The following is a 23,622-nucleotide window of genomic DNA, read 5'->3' as shown; positions in this document are numbered from 1 at the left end:
GTAAAATAATGGAAATGAAGTTAGAAAAAAGCAGAAGAGTGAAAACCCTGAGGCAAACCACAGTGTGAACTCCACTTACACGGTTTCTCATGCCCTCAGGCCATCATACAGTACTTAATTGTTAACGAAATAGTTTCAAAGTGTCATAGAGCTGTGTAGCATGGAAACAGACCTTTCAGACCAACACGTCCAAGCCAACTGGATAGCCTAGATTAAACTAGTCTCATTTGCCAGCACCTGGCCCATGTCCCTCTGAACCCTTCCTATTCATATACCCATCCAAATGACTTAAATGCAATTGTACCAGCCTCCACCTAGCATCTCATTCCATACACACACCACTCTCTGTATGAAAAAGTTGCCACTTAGGTCCCTTTTAAACCTTTCCCCTCTCAACCTAAACCTATGATCTCTAATTTTGGACTCCACTACCCTGGGGAATAGACCTTGGGTATTCTACCTATCTATGTCCCTAATGCTTTTATAAACTGCGATAAGGCCACCCCTCAGCAAAGTGCTGTTGCTACTGGTAATGTAAGAATCATGACAGTCATTCTAGACAAAGCAAGGTTCCACAAACAAAAAGGATGCATCCCCTTTTTTTTTGTGATGTTATTTGAGGGATTAATACTGGGTATAATTCCATAACCTTTCTTTAAATAAAGCCAATAAAGTTCATAGAGGAGGAGGAGGACAGGGTCAGCTTGTTGTTTCATTTGAAAGATGACATATCTGTCAGTGCCATGTTTCCTCATGCTGCCTTGGAATGCCAATTCATGCTCAAGTCTATGCAATGGGACCTAAATACACACTGTTTTGATCCAGAAGCAAAAGTGTGAACAACTGAGCTGCAGCTGATACTACAGGAGGCTGGTATAACTACATAATAAACCTCAGAGGGGTATACATTTAAATTGTACTTCCTGAAAGTACAGTCAGGGAAGATTTCTTCCATGCACTGCATTTTTAATGTGGCGCACACAACCATAAAGACCATCTCCCAAGCTTGATTAAAATTCTAATGAAACCTTTTAAGGTATTCATGTTACAAGCAATTCCCCAACAAATGACAGCTCAAGCCATGTTTGTGTATTCAAAACTAATTCAGAGATTTACTGTGAAAATGTTAGGCAGCTTTCAACATATTAGTTCATAATATTGAGAATTAATATTTAGAAAAAAATATTTTATCTTGGCAGGATCTGTTTTATTCTTCAAACGCAGTGCCATCCCCCACACACTATATGTGTATGGGCTGGTTGTATGGAGATCCATGCAGCAATAATGGTCATGGCAGTGCAAATATTCATCATATTATTTGAAGATCTGGGTACTGAACCACTGAAATAGTTATATTTTCATCTGAAAATAACTGACCTCAAATGCCTACTCCCAAATATGATGCCATAATAATGCCTGGGATTGTCAGGTGGGAGTAGGGTGTGTGGTGATACATATTATTTGAAGAGTAAAGATGATTAATTATACAGTTCCACTTGGGAAGTTGCAGTAATTATTAGTTTCCTGTGGTGCAAAAAGACCAAAGCAAGCAGTTGCTAAGCAGTGGATGCTGAACTGGATGTAGACTATCACTGCTCTTCATGTTCCATACCCAATAACAAAATAGTTTCAGACTTAGAAGGGATAGGAGCCATAAAGCCTGCTGACAGGAATGATCTGCCAATGGCATTGCCATGTACCACTATTTAATCCCAACAGCAAAGCTGACTAAACATCTCATGTGGCAATTTTCTACAAACACTCAACCAGAATCTCGAGATAACCATTGAATGCATAGCACGGCTTTTAATCCACTCCTACATTTCTTCCTGTAAAATGGTATCAGTGAAGGATGTGCTTAAACTTTTATTTAGTACTTCCTGTTGGTTTCAACTCTGATAACTCTAGTTGAATAACTCCACTTTAGTCATTACCACTTTCTCAGTTACATCTTGCCTCTGACAGATGTACTCAGCCAGCATTTTACATAGATTTGTTTTTACCTATAGTCTACAGCACTGCAACAGGCAATTTGACTTTACTCATCCTGCCAATCTCCCAATCCTACTCATCAAACCTTATCAGTGTATCCCATTCTCCTTTTGCGTTTCTCTTCACCTTATATGCACCTGTCTTGTTTATTTTAATTAATCTTGTTGATTACAAGTACAGCATTCTACAACTTTTTTGGAAAAGTCTTTGCTGCTTGTGGCCTTGTGTCAAAATAAAATTTTCAGTATTAGCAGTAAACAGAGGCAATTTCATTCAAGCTTCTTGCATGGTTTTGCCTGCTGAGCATGGATCATATCATCAAGTATTAACAGTGTAGAAGATGAGGAATTCATTTGCATCCAAGTAAGTCGACACAGGTTGAAACAATGGTTGTGGCGTTGGGAGGTGTCTATGTGTAATGTATAAATTAATGCCTTTAAAAGCATGCAATGATTGACTTCAGTTCTAACTTCTTCAGCTGGCTTTCTGCAGTCTAATAACCAGGCCAGTAGTAGGTAAAACAACAGCTGTATGAAGTGTTGACTAATGCAGAGCAAAAGATCCTAAGGTCATTCCCAGTCTGTGTAGAGGAGACAGTGGAGGACTGCGACTAAATTATTGTATGTGTTTGGCAGCATGGCTGGTACAGCTGAGACAAGTATCTGTTTAGTACTCCCACCATAATGGCAGTAACATGTGGATTGATATGCGTTCTGTTCTCCAAACTTCTACTTGTCATTCAGAACAGGGCTAATACTCTTGGCCATGACTTTAATAGTCATGTAAGTCCTTCATGACTTTAGCAATGTAAAATGCATGTATTACAATTAAGCATATCTCATTTTCTGCTGGCAAGGCCAAATAAACTCCTGTAGCATAGGTCAAGTTGTACAAATCCTCTATCAAGAGTTCAGACAAAGTGTCACTGGGTTTGAAATGTTAACTTGTTTTCTCTCTGCACAGGTGCTGCCAGAGGTGTTGAGTTTCTACAGCACTGTGCTTTTGTTTCAGATATGGGACAAGTTGGGCCAAACAGCTGCCTGCTTTGCCATACATTCGGTGCAATTCTGTACAATTCACTCAGAAGAAACTGATGCTAACACTTACATCAGTTATCATTAAAACTATTGGTATGTTTAACATACTGTCCTGGTTTCTAAAGTTGGAAACCATTCTCTGAATTGTCAATTACATTTCTGCAGAATGGCACCTTTAAATATCTTAGGGGTTTTATCTCCAAGACTGACCTCCTATGAAGTCATTCGTAGCAATATCAGAAACCGGTTCAGAAACATTATTTTTGTTTTTATTATTCAGCTATCATAGCACAAGAACAAGCCTGACCTTTCTGAAATGCCTGATAAACTACTGAAGCCATTAGGAACAACTGAAGGAAATCTATATGCCTTTCTTTCTCTCGGATTTGTAGATCTGCAAAATTTTAACAGATAACTTATTCTGTAATATATTTATGATACTCTCAATCAATAAAACAGCTGTTCACTTGCATATTGTGAAGTCTATAATCTATTTCATCCACTATAATTGTAATAGATTACCAAAACATTGTTCCATTTTCGTCATTGTTATTGAATATTTGTTTTTCCAGGACTGTCATGTTCATTAATAAATTACTGCACTGGTGAGGTGCATGAACTTTCCACAAATGGGCCCCCATATGTCTGTGCAACATTCTACTGGAATGATCGGGGCATTTTCTGGTATGCAGAGTATACAGCCAGAATATTCAGCATTCCAGTTCAGAAGCATGGAAACTGACTGGGAGCAAGCACTTCTAGAGTGGGAAATCTATGCTGATTAACATAAATCATGTACTTCAGAGATTTCATTCCTTGCAAGCCTTTTAATGAATAGAAATGCCTTTGCTTTGACTTCGATGGAACTTTTCGTGGTAATTTATTTCATTATTCAATGCCTTCCACCTGCTAGCATATGAAAGTGCTAATCACAGAAATATGAACATTTGGATTGTTTTTTTGACACCAATATGTATCAGTGGCTGCTCACTGCCAGCTGGATGCCATTCACAGGCGTTTCAATATCCTTGCTGCTTATTAATATAATATGACCTTTAAATCAAAGAGAATAGTGACAAAATTGCTGCTCATTGGGATGTGGACAATCGTCATTTCTACATTCAAATGGAAGCTGCAGTTATCAAATAAATTATAAATTTAGGCTACCTGCAGTAAATATTGGTTTTTTCGGATAGTTGCCTCTGCTTATTTGCATATCATGTAAATTCATTACAGCTAAAACCCTACTGTAATAGAGCAGCCAATCACGAGGGTACCTCAACAAATCAGGAAAAGCTCCAACAACAGAAGTCGGCATTTAGTCACATTTATACATAATCAACTGTGCAGACTGTCCTGTCACATGTATGACTGACACATACTGAAGATAACAAATTGCTTCTGTTGAAAGGAAAACAATTGCCCCTCCGTTAGAGCTAATATTAACCATCTGAGCTTGCAGAAAACACTGCAGCCAGAACTGCATTTACAATTCTGCACAGTGACACCAATTCACTTCATTTCAAGGTCAAACGCTTGAGGTTAATTTTTAGCATCATAAGTGTGACAAACAAACTAAAATAATGTCAATAATGATTTGAATACAGGCCGGTTCGTTGCATAATCAAATCTGAAGTTCTTTAGTGTTTCTAAGTGGAAGCCTTTTCTCTGGTAGTTTTTTTTAAAATAAATGTACTGACAGGAATCTAGTTTTTATTTTTGACAAAAGCTCCAGAGAGATTCAGAGTTGCTACAGTTTATGCTACACTGTGCAACCATAGACTGACACGCTGTTTTCACTGCACTCTAAGCCTTCATTCATGGTTCACCAAGTTGTAAGATGCAACCAGAGCTGTGTTTAGCACTGCTCTCCTTTCTTCTTTTGTTGCCAAGTGAGGCAAAGCAAGGTAGTGCTAACATAATACAATGGCCCTGTTCAGTAAAGCATTGTATTCCCAGTTGTCAAGGACACAAGTGGGGGGGGGGGTTAAAGAATGACATCCTAGGAAGCAGGAAACAATATTTAAAAGACTTCTGCTGGTCATTTTGTGATCATCAATCCCACATGGTTTGAGAATCAATATAAAAGACTAAATCCAAGTAAAAGATGTTTGAAAAGATAATTTCAATGAAATTTGGAAAGACTTTTTACAAACCAATGCAAGCTAGGGTTAGACAAAGGCCTTGCACTTCATTCAATTTACGAAGTCTAAACTCTGCATTTTGAACAGTCTGGACCAAACTAAACACCCAACACCAAGATGATGCCTATTTTCTCTGTTCTTTCCAAGCATCAACATATATGGAAGTCATACCATGCTTAGCATGCCTAAAGAAAGTTGCATGCAATAACAAAGGCACAACTACACCAGTTACAGCAGTGTACTCTTGGTCACAACATACTCATTAATACCCTGCCTTCCTCCTGTAGTTACACAGCCACTCTTTTAAAATAATGTGTTTAAACTAATAAATTTCAGTCTCTATCTATCTCTTCTGATGCTCCCACTCCCTGACAGAGTCCTCATGAAGGCCTGGTTTGGATATTCCTCCCCAATAGGTCAGCTATGTACAGGATCTAGGCTAAACTACTGAAATTGCCCCAGATAGTTTACTTTTATTTGATATAGGGCAATAATTCATCAACATGACTATGTACAGCATCTGCAATGTGCTTAATAGTTTGCCTTCCAATTTTCACAAACTTACTATAAGGCTACAAGGATCATAATACCAAAGAGAGAATTCAAACTGCTTCCCCTATCACCATCAATACAGAACACAAGAGTCTCACCTGAAGGTTATTCAGTGGCTCCATTTTCATTACTGGCCCAATGGTATTCAGTGGTAAGGAGACCTCAATGCTCTGATTTGGCATCAATGGAGTGTGAATTGGAAGTGGAGTTGTGGGGATTACACCAAAGCTAGAAAAAAAAACAGGTGAATAAGACAGGTCCATATTTTCCCAACATCCTCTTGTGTTCAAGATACTCAGTATCTGGTGGAACATTGCTGAGAAGTCAACCTCACTAGTTAGGTTGCGTTTGGATGAGAACAAAAGCCCACTCCCACTCAGAGATCATTAACACTTGCCTCTGAGATATCAAATAAACTACAGGTAACATCTCTCAATTGATTGGATACTAATCACCACCAGACTGGTGGATCTGTTAACCAGCTGCACCAGACTGGTAGAACTGCTACCCACTTACAAATCTCTCTAATTTCTCTTTTGACACCAATACTGGCTAGAATGGGAAGTTAGGCTCAACTGAATCTTTGAGTAATTCTTAAAGCTCTCTCTTTCTAATCAGAAATAACATACCTGGCTAATTTCTTATCACAGCACTATCATGAAGCAATGACATTCCAAGAAGTTGAAACCTATTTAAAAGCCTTCTGCTGGTCATTTCTGTCAACATCAATGGTATGTCTGCTTGCTTTACAGCTTAGGACTGCCTCCTGAATTAGAGATTCACAGGAAATCATGAAATGAAGGCATGGTAGGGAACAAACAGTCTAAGTAAATTAGATTTTTTGGTTTTCCTGGTAAAGGCAGTGTGTGCTCTCTTCTCCCCCCACTCCTCATCTTAAAAAAAGTGTGTTCTTGGCAGTGAGACTCAGATTTGACAAAGTGGTCAACACAATCCGACAATGGGATGGAGAGATGTCACAGGTCACACTTCATTTAAGAACCAATGTAGATAAACAAAACTCAGGATCCACAAACGTGAAGGAAAATATTAAATAAGACTACCAGGGGATTAATCTCAGCATTGTGAGAAGACTTATTTGACGGATGGTTAGTTTAGATAGTTGAACAGATGATGAAGGAAGAGGGGGATTCAAACTAATGGCCCAATGGGATGACTTCTAGACAGAAAGGAAGGATGCACAATTTAAAACAGCCGTCACATAAACTGAGGAAGCACATTCATTTAGGATAAGGGAATTGAGGAGCATTTCATCAAGGTAAGTAGATAAGGAGAAAGTACAGTTTAAACTATTTTATTAGGAAAGATAGTTGTCAATACAGAAAAGGATGGAAAAGAATGATCCAAGGTGCGCTTATATACTGGCAGGAGCAGAAGAAATAAAGTGCAGTATTGTGGTTGAACTAAGACACAGGTTGATTTAGTGAGATAGGCAAGGAGACAATCAAAGGGGGAACAAATCTTTCATGCTATGTTGTGTCAAGGATTGATGCAGTGATTAATGTAGGTGAATACATGGTTAAGTGGAAGAAAATAGGAATGGACAGAGCATCACTTTGATTGCATCTGAAGGACAGGAATAGAAAAGGAGTGTAGCAGGGTACCTCTAGAAGGGCAATGAATAAAGTAATATGCTGGATGCACTGCTGATTGAGGTTAGAGAAAAGATGAACAATGTCTTTCTTGTAACCATAAGAGACTTGTGGTCTTCCTGACACAGACTAGGACTTAATAGTAGAGAAGAGAGAATAGTAAAGAGAGTTTGCCAAAATACTTAAAACTCTTAAGAAATTTAGGGAATCCACAGAAGCAGGCAATACTGAATTGGCTCCTATTGGGTAGGGTCAAGTGAAGTCACGGTAGGTAACGATTTGGATTATGACAGTTTTTTGAGGGAATTAAATTCTGCGCAAGCTAAGAACATGGCAAAATTACTTAAAAGGGAAGGTTTTAACAAGATATTGATTATTACAGGAGTTGGTTATCTCAGGGTTGGGGAGAATGGGGGAAGCAAAGATGAAGCCAACTGACGAGGAAAGAGGCATTAGGGAAAAAAGACATGGGGAGCTGTAAAAACTTCAGAGGAAGAAAAAAAACAAGAGGTAGAAAATACAAAATTAATTCTGCTCAAATTTAACCAAAAAGGCATGAAGAAATTCAGAATGCGAACAATGCAAGGGCCTTGTATTAATTATCACTAGTTACAAGATGAAAGACAGGCAGTGACAAAATTATTAGGTCATGTTTTGACTATTTTCTCTGCTGGGCTCATGATAATGGGAGAACAGATAGCTGAGCTGAGAACTCAGTATGACAGAAGCTCTCAGTATCACGAGAAGAGCTATTGCAGAAAGGTTAGGAGCATTTAGGTAAACAAAGCTCTGGAAATTAAACTGATCATTTCAACTGCAAGATGTGACTGGAACTGGCAAATTGATGATAAATCCATTCACAAATGTTACAAAACTTATTGGGTTGAAGTTGCATCCTGATCATTTGTAACGTATATAAAACATCTTCAAACAAAAAGGGGGCAGAAAGAACAGATTTGTGAAACTTGCATCCATTGACAGAAGCAGGTTTGATACTTTGATGAAGGGTAGCACAAGGGACCATCTGAAACTGCAGCATGTAATTACACAGTGCTGGACAAAATTTAATTCAGAATGAAATATCTCTAGTGAAACGGATTTCTTGAAGGTCTTAAATTTGATATCTGTAACCGAAGTTGTGATTGTTAATGATCCAAATTTCAGAAAAGCATTGGACAATGTCCCATACAGCATGTTGATGCACTGGGTATATGAGAGAAGAGATGGTTTAATGTTGGACCAATGTTCAAATGGAAAGTAGACAACAAAGGGTGATGTAGAACAGAAAGGTATGAGTGAAAACAAGTTCTCGTGTTGTCCACAGGAATCAGCGTTATACCCATTAATTATTAACATTTCTAAAATTGATTTAGAGTAAAGAATACTGACATGTGTGTCTAAAGTAAATTACTCTGGGTTGGGTGCAATGACCAATGTGAAATAATCTGAAAGGAGCCCAGACAGGTTAGCATAGGATGCATAAGTTAGGAGATGAAATGCAATATAGTTAAGTGTAAAGGCATGAAACGATGTTATTGAGAGAATGTGGAGTGGACATTTTATGGCAACACACGAGACAATACTGTTCACTAGACAACAGAGACAAGATATCAAACAAAATGCACAGCAAAAAGTGAGACTCTTATATCAAAGGCACTATTTTTGAAGTTGCAACAGGCATTGTTGAGATTTGGAAAAGCCAAAGGCTTTGGATAGTGGAATGTTGAAGCAAAAACAGAGAATGCTGGGAAATCTCAGCAGGTCAGGCAGCATCTGTGGAGAAAGAAAAAGAGTTAACATGTCAGATCAATAGGTCGTCTGTATGGAGTACTGGATTTGGAATTATAAGATAAGTTAAAGCTAAGGGTGATAAAGGAGATAAGAAATTCATACAACAGTTTTTGAGAGTGCAATGCAATTTGTAGAATTGTTCACCAACAAATTACTGGGACAGAAAATGATGGCAGGTTACTAAACAAAAAACTGGGCAAACGCCTATTGGTAAAGGAATTACTGGGCAATTTGCACGACAATTGAAATAAGGAAGCCAATAGCAAATTTGAACGAGTAAGCAGAATAGATCCAAGATATTCTTTGTTAGGTGCTTTCACAGGCAATCTCTGGTATAAACATTACTGGCTATTATTCATGTATAACCATAGATTTGAAAAAATGGAAAATTGCTTGACTGCTCTGGTGGACGGTATTCTGACAGGTGACCAGCATCAATTTTATATTTCCCTATACTCTTCCCATCGAAGCTAATTACAGCTCTCCTACCAATTCCTATACCAAGTTTACCAAAGCGAATTGTAGTTCTATCAATGCTTAAATCAGGTTCATCAAAACTAATGATAGTTTGCCTGCTCAGTCCTCATAGTAGATTCATCAAACTCATTATAGTTATCTAAACCTCCCACAAATGAAGGATTAAAACTGGGATATTCTTGGCTGTGGAACTATTCATATCTGAATCAATCATGGGGGTAGGCCCCCATTATTCTATACAGACAACCCCTTTTATCCTAATATCTTCATGAATAAAACCACCAGCAAATGAACAACCAACATAAACAAGGATTTGGATTGAAACAACTCAATTTTAAAGCTACTTTCAGACAATATTTGTTCAGTAATATTTATTTTGCTGAAAATAATCCGCAGTCAAAGGAACCATATTAAGAACATTCAGTCAAATCAAAGTTGATCTGGTCATCCATGAGAGATTTAACATATTTAGATTTGTCGCAATTATGAATTTAACATTAATTTCTTTGAAACTTTAAGTTGCTATACTCCTTAGGTGGCAGCAATCTGCAGCAAATGTTATTGGAGGAGTAATGAGGCTGCTCTCAGGCATAACTATTCTGGCAGTGACTAACATAAGTATCCAAACTAAAATGGTTCAATTGCCTGAAGTAAGACATATTACAAAAAAGTCAGTATTTGACTTATGACCACTAAGAGACTCTTCTTTTGAAGTGTTCAACATTCAGTTATTACCACAGTGTCAGCGTGTAATGCTAAAACATGGAGAACAGAATGGGCTGATGGTCACTCCCGGGATTGGATCACTGCTCTCAAGGAGGAGTTCTGCAATTGGTGTAACACTGAGGGTGATGAAAGAGTGGAAGTCCAGCCGCACTTTCATCAGGAAGAGGGATTAGTTGCCACATTGTTAAAAATCAGGTACTGTAGATCAATTCACATATTGGCCATAGTGTACGTTGCTAGTTTATAAAATAATTCAAAAATCTCAAGTTAAACCTTGGTTGGATACAAGTACATACTGGACATTTTCCAAAATGTTAGAAATGTACATGCTTAAGATGGGCAGATGAGAATTTATGCTCAATATTTGTCAACCTTAGGTCAATGGCAGCATTCTCCGAGTTGGAAGACTTGATCGAGGTTTACAAGCAGGACAACCTAATCTAAAACAAAATAAAAACGAAATAACTGCAGATGCTGGAAATCAGAGACAAAAATAGAAAATGCTGGAAAAACTCAGTGGGTCTGGCAGCATCTGTGGAGAGAAAGCAGAGTTAACATTTCGGGTCCAGTCTAGTAGTGAGGGAGTACCGTACTCGTAGAGGGGCCGCTTTTTAATGCGAATAGCAAATTAAACCAAAAGGCACATCAGCTCATTTGAACTGAAAAAAATTCTCAACATTATTTTGAACAAGGGAAGGGGTGTACACCCTGGTATCCTGGTTAACAGTCATTCCTCAATCAAAAAAATAGATTATTTAGTCTGTATCACATTGCAGTTTATGAGAATTTCTATGTGCAAAGGGGCTGCCATGCTTTTTGTATTACAAAATTATAACTTTTCAAAAGCATTTAATTAACAATCATGCGTTTGGAGTGTCTTAAGAGCATGAAAGAGGCATTATAAATCAAAGTCCTATTCCGTCTATCTTGAAAAAGGTTGAGATAGGTTTAAAAAATGATTCCAAGCTCAAAGATCGCCGACGCACTTGACAAATGAAGTTTCCGACTGTACTTGGTCTGAACTGTCATGGGAGTAACTCCATCAAGTGCTCAAATAGCATTCACACCAGCTTTGATTTTGATGAATAGCAGAAACTGCTTTGCAACAATGCTCAACAAGAATCTAACTGCACCTTAAAACTTTGAAATATTTGGTTTTAAGTGCTCAATTGACATCAAAGCCAGGCTTAGATGGACATCAATGTCTCCATCTTTTTAAATCTTGAATGCAGATCAGGCTAGCTTCAGTCCTGAGTACTTAGAACATTGAATCCCTACAGCGTGGAAAAAGGCCACATGGTTCAACAAGTCCACACCGAACCTTCAAAGAGTAACACACAGAGGCCCATTCCCCTGCTCTACATTTACCCCTGACTAATGCACTTAACCTACACATCCCTGAACACTATGGGCAATTTAACATAACCAATTCACCTAACCTGCACATCTTTGGATTGTAGGAGGAAACTGGAGCACCTAGTGGAAACCCACGCAGACATAGGGAGAATGTGCAAACTCTACACAGACAGTTGCACAAGGCTGGAATCGAATCCAGGTCCGTGGTGTTGTGAGGCAACTACTGAGCCACCATACCGTCCAACCAATTCGCTGGCATCAAGCTTAGAATTAAATAGCCCTCAGCTTTACATTGGCATTTTCGCTCGAATCAGAAGATACAGGGACCAAACCTTATTGGACAGTTGCCATAAGGAGAGAGCAGAGCTCTGGTTCCAAATTGTGACATCTGCAGATCTTGCTTCCAGTTGAATAAGTATAACTTTGGATTCAGCACAAAACCCTCACTCTGCAGCTAGTTCAGTATATGAGTTGAGGGAGTCCATAAAACACAATCCTTTTACAGGACAAGCATCAAGTTGACAAAGTTAAAAAGCTAGTCACAGTGATGGAAGAAGTGTTTGATATCACAACTCAGCAGCCTGAAAACACTTCTACTATTGTATACTATTCGCCAAGGAAGAGCATAGAAACATGAAAACAAAAACCATTTTAAGAAACAACCACTTTTTCAAAAAAAAATTGCTATCATGGCAGCAACAAATTTGACACAAAACCAAATATTGCAGACACTAGAAATCTGAAAGAAAGAGAAAACTCTGAAGATATTTGTCAGGTCTGGAAGCACTTGAGGAGATAAACAGAGTTAACATTTCAAATTTGTGACCTGCCATGGAGTCTGAAATGTTAACTCTGTTTCTCCTTCACAGACGCTGTCAGAACTGAGTGCTTCCAGCATTGTTAGTATCTTTCCAATTCTGATCTTGGCAAGAAATAGCATTTCAATATAAATTCAGATCAATTGAACATTCTGTTAATTACAATTTTTGTGTGCATTTAAACAGATAGCTATTTGAATATCTGTTAAAATTAAATCGACACAATTGAAATCTTTGAAGATTCTTGACTTGCAGTAAATGGTACGTCTATTCAAATAGCGGCCAGTCGTATCGGAAAGAACTCAGCCCGGAACAAAACTAACGTTAAGTGTCAAACTGCATTTTAGTGTCTAAATAGTCTGTGACAAGTGGTAGTCACAGACAGATCATGCAAGAGAAATGGGACAGTTTATGAATTTATTAACACTCTAAGGACAGAATCCATGAAGTCAGGCAGAACACTATGGACAGGGTACTGTCAAATGTCAGCTCATCTGACCAATGGAAAAATTCTGCTTTTTCTTCAGTGTCTATAGATTCAAAATTGATAAATCAGTCAGCAATCAATCACAAACCAAAAGTGGATGAGCTAAACTGAGATCTTTAATCAAATGATAAAAGAGAGGCTTTAAAAATCAAATCTCATTGCATTAGTCTAACTGAAATAGATAGTCTATAGTTTAAACCTTATTTTTTGCATTTAAAAAATAAATTTAGATACATTGCATACCCTGCAGGGAGCTGTGCTGTTGAATGAGATGTATGTTTCCACATACCAGTAACTTGTCCATGCTTAACTGCATCCTGGAAAGTGACTTGCAAAACCTGTCCATAAAATCAACATCACAATACTGCACAAGCACACCTGAACTTCAGTTGCAGCTTGCCGTGGGACTGCAGGGCATGTGAATGGTGTTATATTATCTTTGACCTGATAAGCTCTAATGGTTTTTTTGTAAATTCTTAACTAAAGTAAAACAAACCCAGAAAGGCCTGAGGGGATGATGGGAATGATCGAGCTGCGTGAAGGATGGCCATCATTTCAAGAGTGATGACCACAGGAGACAAACAACCTTTCATTTGGATGTCCCTCGCACAATGCAGCACCATGTCAAAATCATAAACATTTAGGAGTTCTACCAGAGAGGTTCTTTGCTGGTAAGAGAGTTCCATAAAAGACACATATTAAACACAGAGTCATAGAGACAGCATGGAAATAGAACCTTCAGTCCAACTCATCCATACCGAACAGATATCCTAAATTAACGTAATCCTATTTGCCAGCAGTTGGCCCATATCCTGTGAGCTTAACAGCTGGAAACATTATTGGCTTAATGGCAGGAGACAGAGAATGGTGGTGGAGGATTGCTTGTACGGACAACCCTCCACCACCACCCTCTGTCTTCTACTTTTGAGCCAGTTCTGTACCTAGATGGCGAGTTCTTCCTGTTTTCTATGAGATCTAACCTTGCTCACCAGTGTCCCATGGGGAACCTTGCCAAACACCTTACTAACCTCCATACAGATCACAACTACCGCTCTGCCCTCATCAATCCTCTTTGTTACTTCTTCAAAAAACTTGATTAAGTTTGTGAGACATGATTTCCCACACATAAAGCCATATTGACTATCCCTAATCAATCCTTGCATTTCCAAATACATTTACATCCTGTCCCTCAGGATTCCCTCCAACACTTTGCCTACCACCAATGTCAGGCTCACTGGTCTATAGTTCCTTGGCTTGTCCTTACCACCCTTCTTAAAACTGACACTACATTAGCCAACCTCCACTCTTCCGGCACCTCACCAGTGACTATTGATGATACAAATATCTCAGCGAGGGGCCCAGCAATCACTTCCCAAGCTTCCCACAGAGGTCTAGTGTACACCTGATCAGGTTCTCAGGATTTATCTACTTTTATGTGTTTCAAGACAACCAGCACTTCCTCCTCTGTAATGTGGACATTTTTCAAGATGTCACCATCTATTTCCCTACAGTCTATATTTTCCATGTCCCTTACCACAGTAAACACAGATGCAAAATTCTCATTTAGTATCTCCCCCATTTCCTGTGACTCCACACAGAGGCTGCCCTGCTGATCTTTGAGGGGCCATATTCTCTTCCTAGTTACCCTTTTGTCCTTAATATATTTGTAAAAACCCTTTGGATTTTCCTTAATCTATTTGCCAAAGCTATCTCATGTCCCGATTTTGCCCTCCTGATTTCCCTCTTAAGTATACTCCTACTGCCTTTATACTCTAAGGATTCATTACATCTATCCCACTAGTCACCGCCTGCCACTCAGGTAGACTCATTCATTCCTACTTTTTACTTCCTATCTGCCAACCAGTTCTCTATCCATGTCAGTACACTACCCCAATCCTATGAGCTTTAATATGCATACGTTGAACTCAGAATGGTAACTCTGCTTTCTGTCCACAGATGCTGCCCGACCTGTTGAGTTTCTCCAGCATTTTGCTTTATATTTCAGATTTCCAACACCCACAGTATTTTACTTTTAGATCTTGTAACACCTTGTACTTAAACATATCATTAGAACATTTCTGGGGTCCCGTTTCTGCTCATATTCTTTGTCCACTGGGGAAGTAGAAAGGATTAGACTAAACTCACTCTCAACACAATGTCTCAAGTAACATCCGTATATTTGATCTGTAGTAAGCCTGAACTGGAAAGTGTTAGAATTGAATTCCAGGCTTCCATTGATTTGGACTTTGTAGCGGTAAAGACAGTGAAACTGACTGCCTTCAGCATTACTGGTTTGAAACTGACAGCAACTTCTTCAGTGCACAGCTTCAGTTATACATCAAAATCTAGAATTTTCTGTGACACTGTTTGCTAAGTTCCAGTGAACTTAGTAGGAACTACTGAACGAAAAGGAACTTGCACTTTTATCATTAGTTTCAACTCAAAATCCCTTGAAAATGTTTCACTTTGTTGATTGAGGTGTAACAGGATTTTTACGTGGCACACAGAGTAAGTACCTACTGAAAAACCTTTTGTGGTCCATCAAAATTAATTTCATATTACGTAGATATGCTCATACATTATGACAAAAACTCATCCAAAAGTACACTCTTGAATGTTTGTTTTTTCAGATTTCATGTTAATTCCATGACTATGTCCCATTTGTTTCATTCCCTACAAAATTATACAGGTGAAAATTTTAGTCCATTTTACGTACCATGTTCCTGCCGGTGAGGATACTTCACTACGATTAGCTACCTTACCCTGTTCGATAATATCACCATTGAGGGACACTGAACAGATCCCTTTGACTTGGCATGAGATTAATAGACTAGACTATTAATCCAAAGACTCAGGTTCAGAGTCCGTGGAGTCTGGGTTCCAATCCTGTCATGGCAGATGGTGGGAATTGAATTTTAAGAAATATGGAATTAAGAGTCTAATGACAACCATGAAACCATTGTTGATTATCAGAAAAAAAACCTCTTAAATGTGTAACTTAGGAAAGAAAGCGGCCATCCTTACCTGATCTTGCTTATTTGTGACCCCAGCCCCACATTGAGTTAATCAATGCTTGTCACAGAAAGGTCATGCATAACAAATCTAATTGAATTTTTGAGGAGGCAACCAAGTGTTTAGATGAGGGTAGGCCAGTTGATGGGGTTTATATGGATTCTAGGAAGGCTTTTGATAAGGTCCCACATGGGAGAATGATAAAGATGGCAAAAGCACAAAGGATCCAGGGTAACTTGGCAAGTTGGATCCAAAGTTTGCTTAGTGACAGGAGACAGAGGGCAGTGGTAGACCTATATGTGTGACTGGAGCCCGGTGTTCCACAGGGATCAGTTCTTGATCCCTTATTGCTTGTGACATTCAATAATGATGGATATACGAAGGTGGGAGGGATGATAAGCAAGTTTGCAGAATGCACAAAGATTGACGGGGTGGTTGACAGTGAAAAGGAAGGTGTTAGTTTACAGGAGGATATAGATGGATTGGTCTGATGGGGTAGATCAGTGGTAGATGGAATTTAACCCTGACAAACGTGAGTCAATGCACTTTGGAAGGAGGAACAAGACAAGGGAGTACTTGGCAAGACCCCGGAAGCTCAGGGGAAGAGGGGGATCTGGGTGTGATTGTACATGAATCTCTGAAGGTGGCAGGATAAATGAATTGGGTAGTTAAGGTACATGGGACATTTGTCTTTATCAGTTAACGGTATAGATTATAAGAGCAGGTCATCACATTGGAGCTGTACAGTACTTAACTTAGGCCACAATGGAGTATTGTATGAAGCTCCAGTCAACACACTATCAGAATGATGTGATTGCACCAGAAGGGTTGTAAAGGAGATTTACCAGGATGTTCCCTGAGATGAAGCATTTCAACTACGAAGAGAAGCTTGACTGATTCCCGCCTCGGTTCACTCCTTGTGTCTGCATGGGTTTCCTCCAGGTGCTCTGGTTTCCTTCCACAGTCCAAAGATGGGCAGATCAGGAGAATTGGCCATGCTAAATTGCCCATAGTGATAGGTCCATTCGTCAGGGGTAATTGTAGGGTAATAGGGTAGGGGAATGGGTCTGGGTGGGTTACTGTTTGGAGGGTGGACTTGTTGGGCCAAATGGCCTGTTTCCATCCTGTAAGGAATCTAATCTAATGGTTAGCCTGGGCTATTTTCTTCAGAGTAGAGATTGTTAAGGGGTATCTGATGGTGATGTACAAAATTATGAGGGGGCATATGCAGGGTCAGTAAAAAGCAGCAGTTTCTCTAAGTAGAGGGGTCAAAACAAAGGGTTTAATTTTTAAGCGAAAGACAGGAGTTACAGGGGATTCGAGGAAAAGTTTCGTCACTCTGAGGATGGTGGGGGTCTGGAATTCACTGTCTGGGAGGGTAGCTAAGGCGGGAGACCTCACAAACTTTAAAAGGTACTTGGATGTGCACGTGAGGTGTCATAACATTCAAAGCTATGGGTCTAATGCAGGGAAGTAGGACATTTATAGGTACTAGTATGTTACTGGCAGTACAGGCTTGATGGGCCAAAAGTTCCTCTTCTGTACAGTATAATTCCATCAATGTGGTTAAGTTGGAACTGCCTTCTGGGCAATTAAGAATGGGCACTAAATGCTGGCGTGGCCAGCAACACTCTCATCCCGTGAATGGATTTTTTAAAATCCAGGACATTAACTCTGCTACATTAGGAGTATTAATTGTAAAGCTCTTAGACTGGAGAAGGTCAGCAAACTCAGCACAGAATTACTGTCATCCAGGTCTATCCAATTAAATATGAAGACGACAATATATTATAATTTCACATTGTATAAATTAAGAAATCATTAGTTTGCAAGAAGCAAAGTGAATTTTTGTAACTTCCTCTTGCTTCACTCTAACTCTTCCGAAAATAATCACTGCTCAGTCACCTCTGGCCTTCTGAATTATTTACACACTTAAGACATTCCAATGTAAATTAGGGGACTACCTATAGTTATTTATGACAAATGCAGCATTCCTAAAAATGACTAGAACATAGACACCGGCAGCTGATGTAGAATAAATGTTTTTACAGGCAAGAAGGTACAAGGTTTGGTTTGAGGCATGTTCCTTACTAGCTGATTTTGGCCAGGACTGTATTCAGAAACAGCTATTGTGTTCAGTTCACCAGCCAATGGGAGGCATCAGTCTGCCAAATCCTCAAGTCTTGGTTGCTATTCAGAGGTCTCTATTGGTAAGTGTGCACAGGAACAATGGGTGAGGACTGGATTAGTAACACCCAACATGGAACAAGGCTGATTAATCAATCGTTTGGCCCACATTTGAAGAATGATGCTGTAAAAAATATGCCAGAGCATGGTCATTGCAGCAGATAACCATCCTCGACAGTCAAGGGAGAAAAAAAAAACAACCAAAAAGGAAAGAAAACAGATTATTTTTCCAATAACTCAATGATTCTTCATTCTTACCTATTCTTATTGAACTGAATGGCAAAGTCAACCATGTGCTGTAGAGCCTTGTTTGTGAAGTTCATTTCCATGTAAATGTGACCCTGCCGTCGGGAAAAGGTGCCAGCAATCTCCAAACCTTTAGCTTTCACTGCAGGTAACCATACCTGGAAAAGAAAGGGGCATTAGCTTCCACTGAAGGACAATGAGGTTGCTAAATCGAGTTTATCAAACACAATATTATTGTTCTCCTCTATTCACATTAAGCATGATTGACGTGTCTATACCAAAAATAGCATTATTGTACCCACCTTTCAACCATGTACTACTTTTAAAGTTAAAAATCACGCAACACCAAATAATAGCCCAACAGGTTTAATTGGAAGCAGTAGCTGAAGACAACCACCTGATGAAGGAGTGTCGCTCCGAAAGCTAGTGTGCTTCCAATTAAACCTGTTGGACTATATCCTGGTGTTGCGTGATTTTTAACTTTGTCCACCCCAGTCCAACACCGGCATCTCCAAATCATGACTACCTTTAAAGAAATCACTAGGATAGATTTTGAACTTTAAAATACAAACCCGTTTTAAAATTCTATTCACAATTTTAGGTTTATAATACCATAAGACATAGAAGCAGAAATTAGGCCATTCGGCCCATCAAGTCTGCTCCATCATTCAATCCGGGCTGATAGGTTTTTCAACCCCATTTGCTCACTTTCTCCCCGCAACCTTCGATCCCCATGGCAATCAAGGACATATCGATCTCTGTTTTAAATATACTCAATGAGTTATGTTGTACACTTAAGAATGATTTCTTCGACTTGGATGTTAGGCGAGGAGACTAGGACCCCGAACCAATCCAAATCTACTGTCTAAACCTGTCGCCCAATTCCTAAGCATCTGTATCCCTCTGCTCCCCACCTACACATGCATCTGTCCAGACACATCTTAAATGAACCTACCGTGCCTGCCTCTACTACCTTTGCTGGCAATGATTCCAGACACCCACCACCCTCTATATAAAGTACGTGTGTATCCCCTTTAAACTTTTCACCTCCCACCTTGAAAGCGTGACCTTTCGTTATTGAATCCTTCACCCTGGGAAAAAAGCTTATCTCCATCTACCCTGTCTATACCCTTCATGATTTTGTAAACCTCAATCAGGTCCCCACTCAATCTCCTTTCTTTAAATGAAAACAATCCTAACCTACTAAATCTCTCTTCATAACTAGCACCTTCCATACCAGGCAACATCCTCGTAAACCTTCTCTGCACCCTCTCCAAAGCGTTCATATCCTTTGATAATGTGGCTACCAGAGCTGTACAGAGTATTCTGAATGCGGCAGAACCAACGTCGTGTACAATTTTAACATGACCTGCCAGCTCTTACACTCAATACCCTATCCGATAAAGGCAAGCATACCATACTCTATCCACCTGTGCAGCAACCTTCAGGGTACAATTGACCTAAACTCCCAGATCTCTCTGCTCATCAACCTTTCCCAAGACTCTTCTGTTTACTGTATAATTCACTCAAGAATTAGACTTGCCGAAATGCATCACCTCACATTTGCCTGGATTGAACTCCATCTGCCACCTCTCCACCCAACTCTCCAGTCTATCTATATTCTTCTGTATTCTTTGACAGTCCCCTATGCTTTCTGTTAGTCCACCAATCTTCGTGTCATCTGCAAATTTGCTGATCATACCAACAGTGCCCTCTTCCAGATCAGTTATGTATATTACAAACAACAGTGGCCCCAGCACTGACCCCTGTGGAACACCACTGGTCACCTTTCTCTATTAAGTTGGTAAGGCACAATCTCCCCCACACAAAACCATGTTACCTATCACAGATAAGCCCATTCTTTTTAAAATATAAATAGATCCTATCCCTCAGTACCTTCTCCCACCACTGACGTCAGACTCACTGGTCTGTCGTTATTCGGAATATCCCTACCACCCTTCTTGTGCAGGGGGACAACATCAGCAACCCTCCAGTACCTTACTGGTGTTTAAGGATACCACAAAGATATCTGTCAGGGCCCCAGCTATTTCCTCTATCGCCTCCCTCAGCAACCTGGGATAGATCCCATCCGGTCCTGGGGATTTGTCCTCTAGCCTACCCAACACATCTTCCCTACTTATGATAACATGATCCAGACTAATTAAACTTCTATCTCTAATCTCAACATTCATCATGTTCCTCTCCTCAGTGAACACTGATGCAAAGTAATCATTCAGAATTTCACTCATTCTCTCAGGTTCGACACACAGCCTTCCTTCATTATCCTTTAATGGACCAATCCTTTCTCTAGTTACCTGCTTGCTTCTTATATAAGAATAAAAGATTTTGGGATTCTCCTTAATTCTGCTCACTAAATCTATTTCATGACTCCTTTTAGCCCGCTTGATTCCTCGTTTAAGACTGGTCCTACTCTTCCAATATTCCTCCAGGGCCCATTCTGTTCGTAGCTGCTTGGACCTTATGTATGCTTTCCTCTTCCTCTTGGCTAGCTGTACAATTTCTGCTGTCAACCACTGTTCACTAATCTTGTCTTTCCTACCCTTTGCTTTCAACAGGACATGCACTATCTTTGAAAGCCTCTCACATATCAAATGTGGACTTCCCTTCAAATAGCTGTGTCCAATACACATTTGCCAGCTCCTGCGTAATTTTGATATAATTGGCTTTGGCCCAGTTTAGAACTCTTCCCTTAGGACCACTCTCATCTTTGTCTACAAGCATTGTAAAACTTACAATGTGGTCCCCATTCCTAAAGAAATCCCCCACCGCAACCTCTACCACCTGGCCTGGCTCATTCCCCAACACCAGGTCCAATATGGCCCCTTCCCTTGTTGGACTATTGACATACTGCTCTAGAAAACTCTCCTGGATGCTTCTGACAAATTCTATCCAATCCAAACCTCTGATGTTAAATGTATCCCAGTCAATGTTGGGAAAATTAAAATCTCCCATTACCACTACCCTATTGCCTCACATCTTTCCATAGCTGAATATTGAATTTTGCACAATTTACAAACTATGTAGTGGACAAGTACATATTAATCATATTTTCTCACTCCCATAGCAACTATCATCATGGAACGGTGGAAAGAGCCTTCCAAATTGTGCTCAATTATACTCATGGCAATGGGTTAAAAATGAACTGAAGTTATGGCGCTTAACGGTTGTCTGGACTCAATCGTCTTTTAGCCATTTAAGATGAAAGACTTGCATTTATGTAAAGTCTTTTTGCATCCTTAGGAGATCCCAAAGTGATCTGCATCCAGTGAACTAGTTCTGAAATATTACCACTAAGCTCATGCTCAACAAAGTCCCAGAAAGAAAATTCTGATTTTTGTGGTGTTTATTGAAAGATAAATATTGGACAGTAACTCAGAACTCTCTTGGCTCTTCATCTAACAGTGTCAAGGTATTAGTGTAGTCACAATCACCTGAAAGGTTTAATTTTTTATCTGAAAAGTTCCATCTCAGTTGGGGCAACACGAGGGTGTCAGCTAAAATTTTCTGTTTAACTTGCTATAAGTAAGGCATAAACTCACAAGTGTATGATCCTGGGAAGGTTACATTGTTTTAGTCGCTGATCAGTGACAGTGGGAATTTGAGAAAAATGTCCTCTCTACTTCAAAATTGACCATTAGGCCATCTTGTCTATCCTTGCCATTTAAAACAAAGAGGCAACAATTTTTTTTCATTCACTAAAGGGATGTGGGCATTGCTGACTGGCCCAGCAGTTATTGCCTGTCTCCAGTTGCCCTTGAGAAAATGGTGTTGAGCTGCCTCCTTGACCTACTGCAGACCCTGTGCTGTAGGCATACCCACACTATCATTAGAGAGGGAATTCCAGGATTTTGACCCAGCGACAGTGAAAGAATGGTGATACATTTCCAAGTCAAAGAGTGTGGTGCTGGGAAAGCACAGCTGGTCAGGCAGCATCCAAGGAGCAGGAGAATCAATGCTTCAGGTATAAGCCATTCATCCTGATGAAGGGCTTATACCCAACAACATCAGTTCTCCTGCGCCTTGGATGCTGCCTGACCGGCTGTGTTTTTCCAGTTCCATACTCTTCAACTCTGATCTCCAGTATCTGCAGTCCTCACTTTCTCCCGATACACTTCCAAGTCAGGATAATGAATGGCTTGGAGGGGAACTCGCAGATGGTGTTCCCATGTATCTACTTCCATTGTTGCTCTACATGGAAGTGGTCAGGGTTTGGAAGGTGGTATCATAAGACCATAAGACATAGGAGTGGAAGTAAGGCCATTTGGCCCATCGAGTCCAGTCCGCCATTCAATCATGGCTGATGGGCATTTCAACTCCACTTACCCGCATTCTCCCCATTGCCCTTAATTCCTTGTGACATCAAGAATTTATCAATCCCTGCCTTGAAGACATTTAGCATCCCGGCCTCCACTGCACTCTGCGGCAATGAATTCCACAGGCCCACCACTCTCTGGCTGAAGAAATGTCTCCGCATTTACAAGGATGTTCCAGGGTTGGAGGTTTTGAGCTATAGAGAGGCTGAATAGGCTGGGGCTGTTTTCCTTGGAGTGTCAGAGGCTGAGGGGTGACCTTATACAGTCTTATAAAATCATGAGGGGCATAGATAGGATAAATAAATATGGCCTTACCCCTGGGACAGGGGAGCCCAGAACTATTAGCATTGGTTCATGGTGAGAAGGGCAAGATATAAAAGAGATCTAAGGGGCAACTTTTTCACGCATATGGTGATGCATGCATGGCATGAGCTTCCAGTGGAAGTAGAATGAGCTGGTACAACTGCAGCATTTAAAAGGCATCTGGATGGGTAAATGAATAGGAAGGGTCTAGGGGGATAAGGGCCAAGTGCTGGCAAATGGGACTAGTTTAAGTTCGGATATCTGGTTGGCATGGATGAGTTGGACCGAAAAGTGTCGGTGGTAGATGAAGTGCCAATTATGTGGGCTCCTTTGTCCTAAATGGTGTTGAGTGCTCTTGGATTGTTGTTCAAACTGCACCCAGCCTGGCTACTGACCTGAGCCTTGTAGATATGAATGGCCACTGGGGAGATTGCTCGGGTGTTAACTGGAACTGAATTCCTTGCCTGTGACCCACTCCTGTTGCCACTGTATAGAGCAATAATGGCCCAGCATGGATCGGTACTGCATAAGAACAGCTTGGCTAAAGGCA

General features: G+C 40.0%; 1 protein-coding gene across 2 annotated transcripts in view; it reads right to left on the bottom strand.

Moving 5' to 3' along the window:
- The window catches only part of ap2b1 (adaptor related protein complex 2 subunit beta 1), a 310,350-nt gene that overhangs the window by 120,805 nt on the left and 165,923 nt on the right, over window positions 1–23,622 (bottom strand). For both annotated transcript variants that reach the window (XM_072589357.1, XM_072589358.1), the window contains 2 exons: window positions 18,448–18,593; window positions 5,824–5,953 (listed from right to left, as the gene is read on the bottom strand). In XM_072589357.1, the coding sequence (XP_072445458.1) occupies window positions 5,824–5,953; window positions 18,448–18,593 (276 nt within the window). The remainder of the gene's footprint in view (window positions 1–5,823; window positions 5,954–18,447; window positions 18,594–23,622) is intronic.

The sequence above is a fragment of the Chiloscyllium punctatum genome, chromosome 19, assembly GCF_047496795.1.
Source record: "Chiloscyllium punctatum isolate Juve2018m chromosome 19, sChiPun1.3, whole genome shotgun sequence".
In the NCBI taxonomy this organism is placed as follows: domain Eukaryota; kingdom Metazoa; phylum Chordata; class Chondrichthyes; order Orectolobiformes; family Hemiscylliidae; genus Chiloscyllium; species Chiloscyllium punctatum.
The sequence above is the reverse complement of the archived record's forward strand: the minus strand, read 5'-3'. Positions and strand labels throughout refer to the sequence as shown.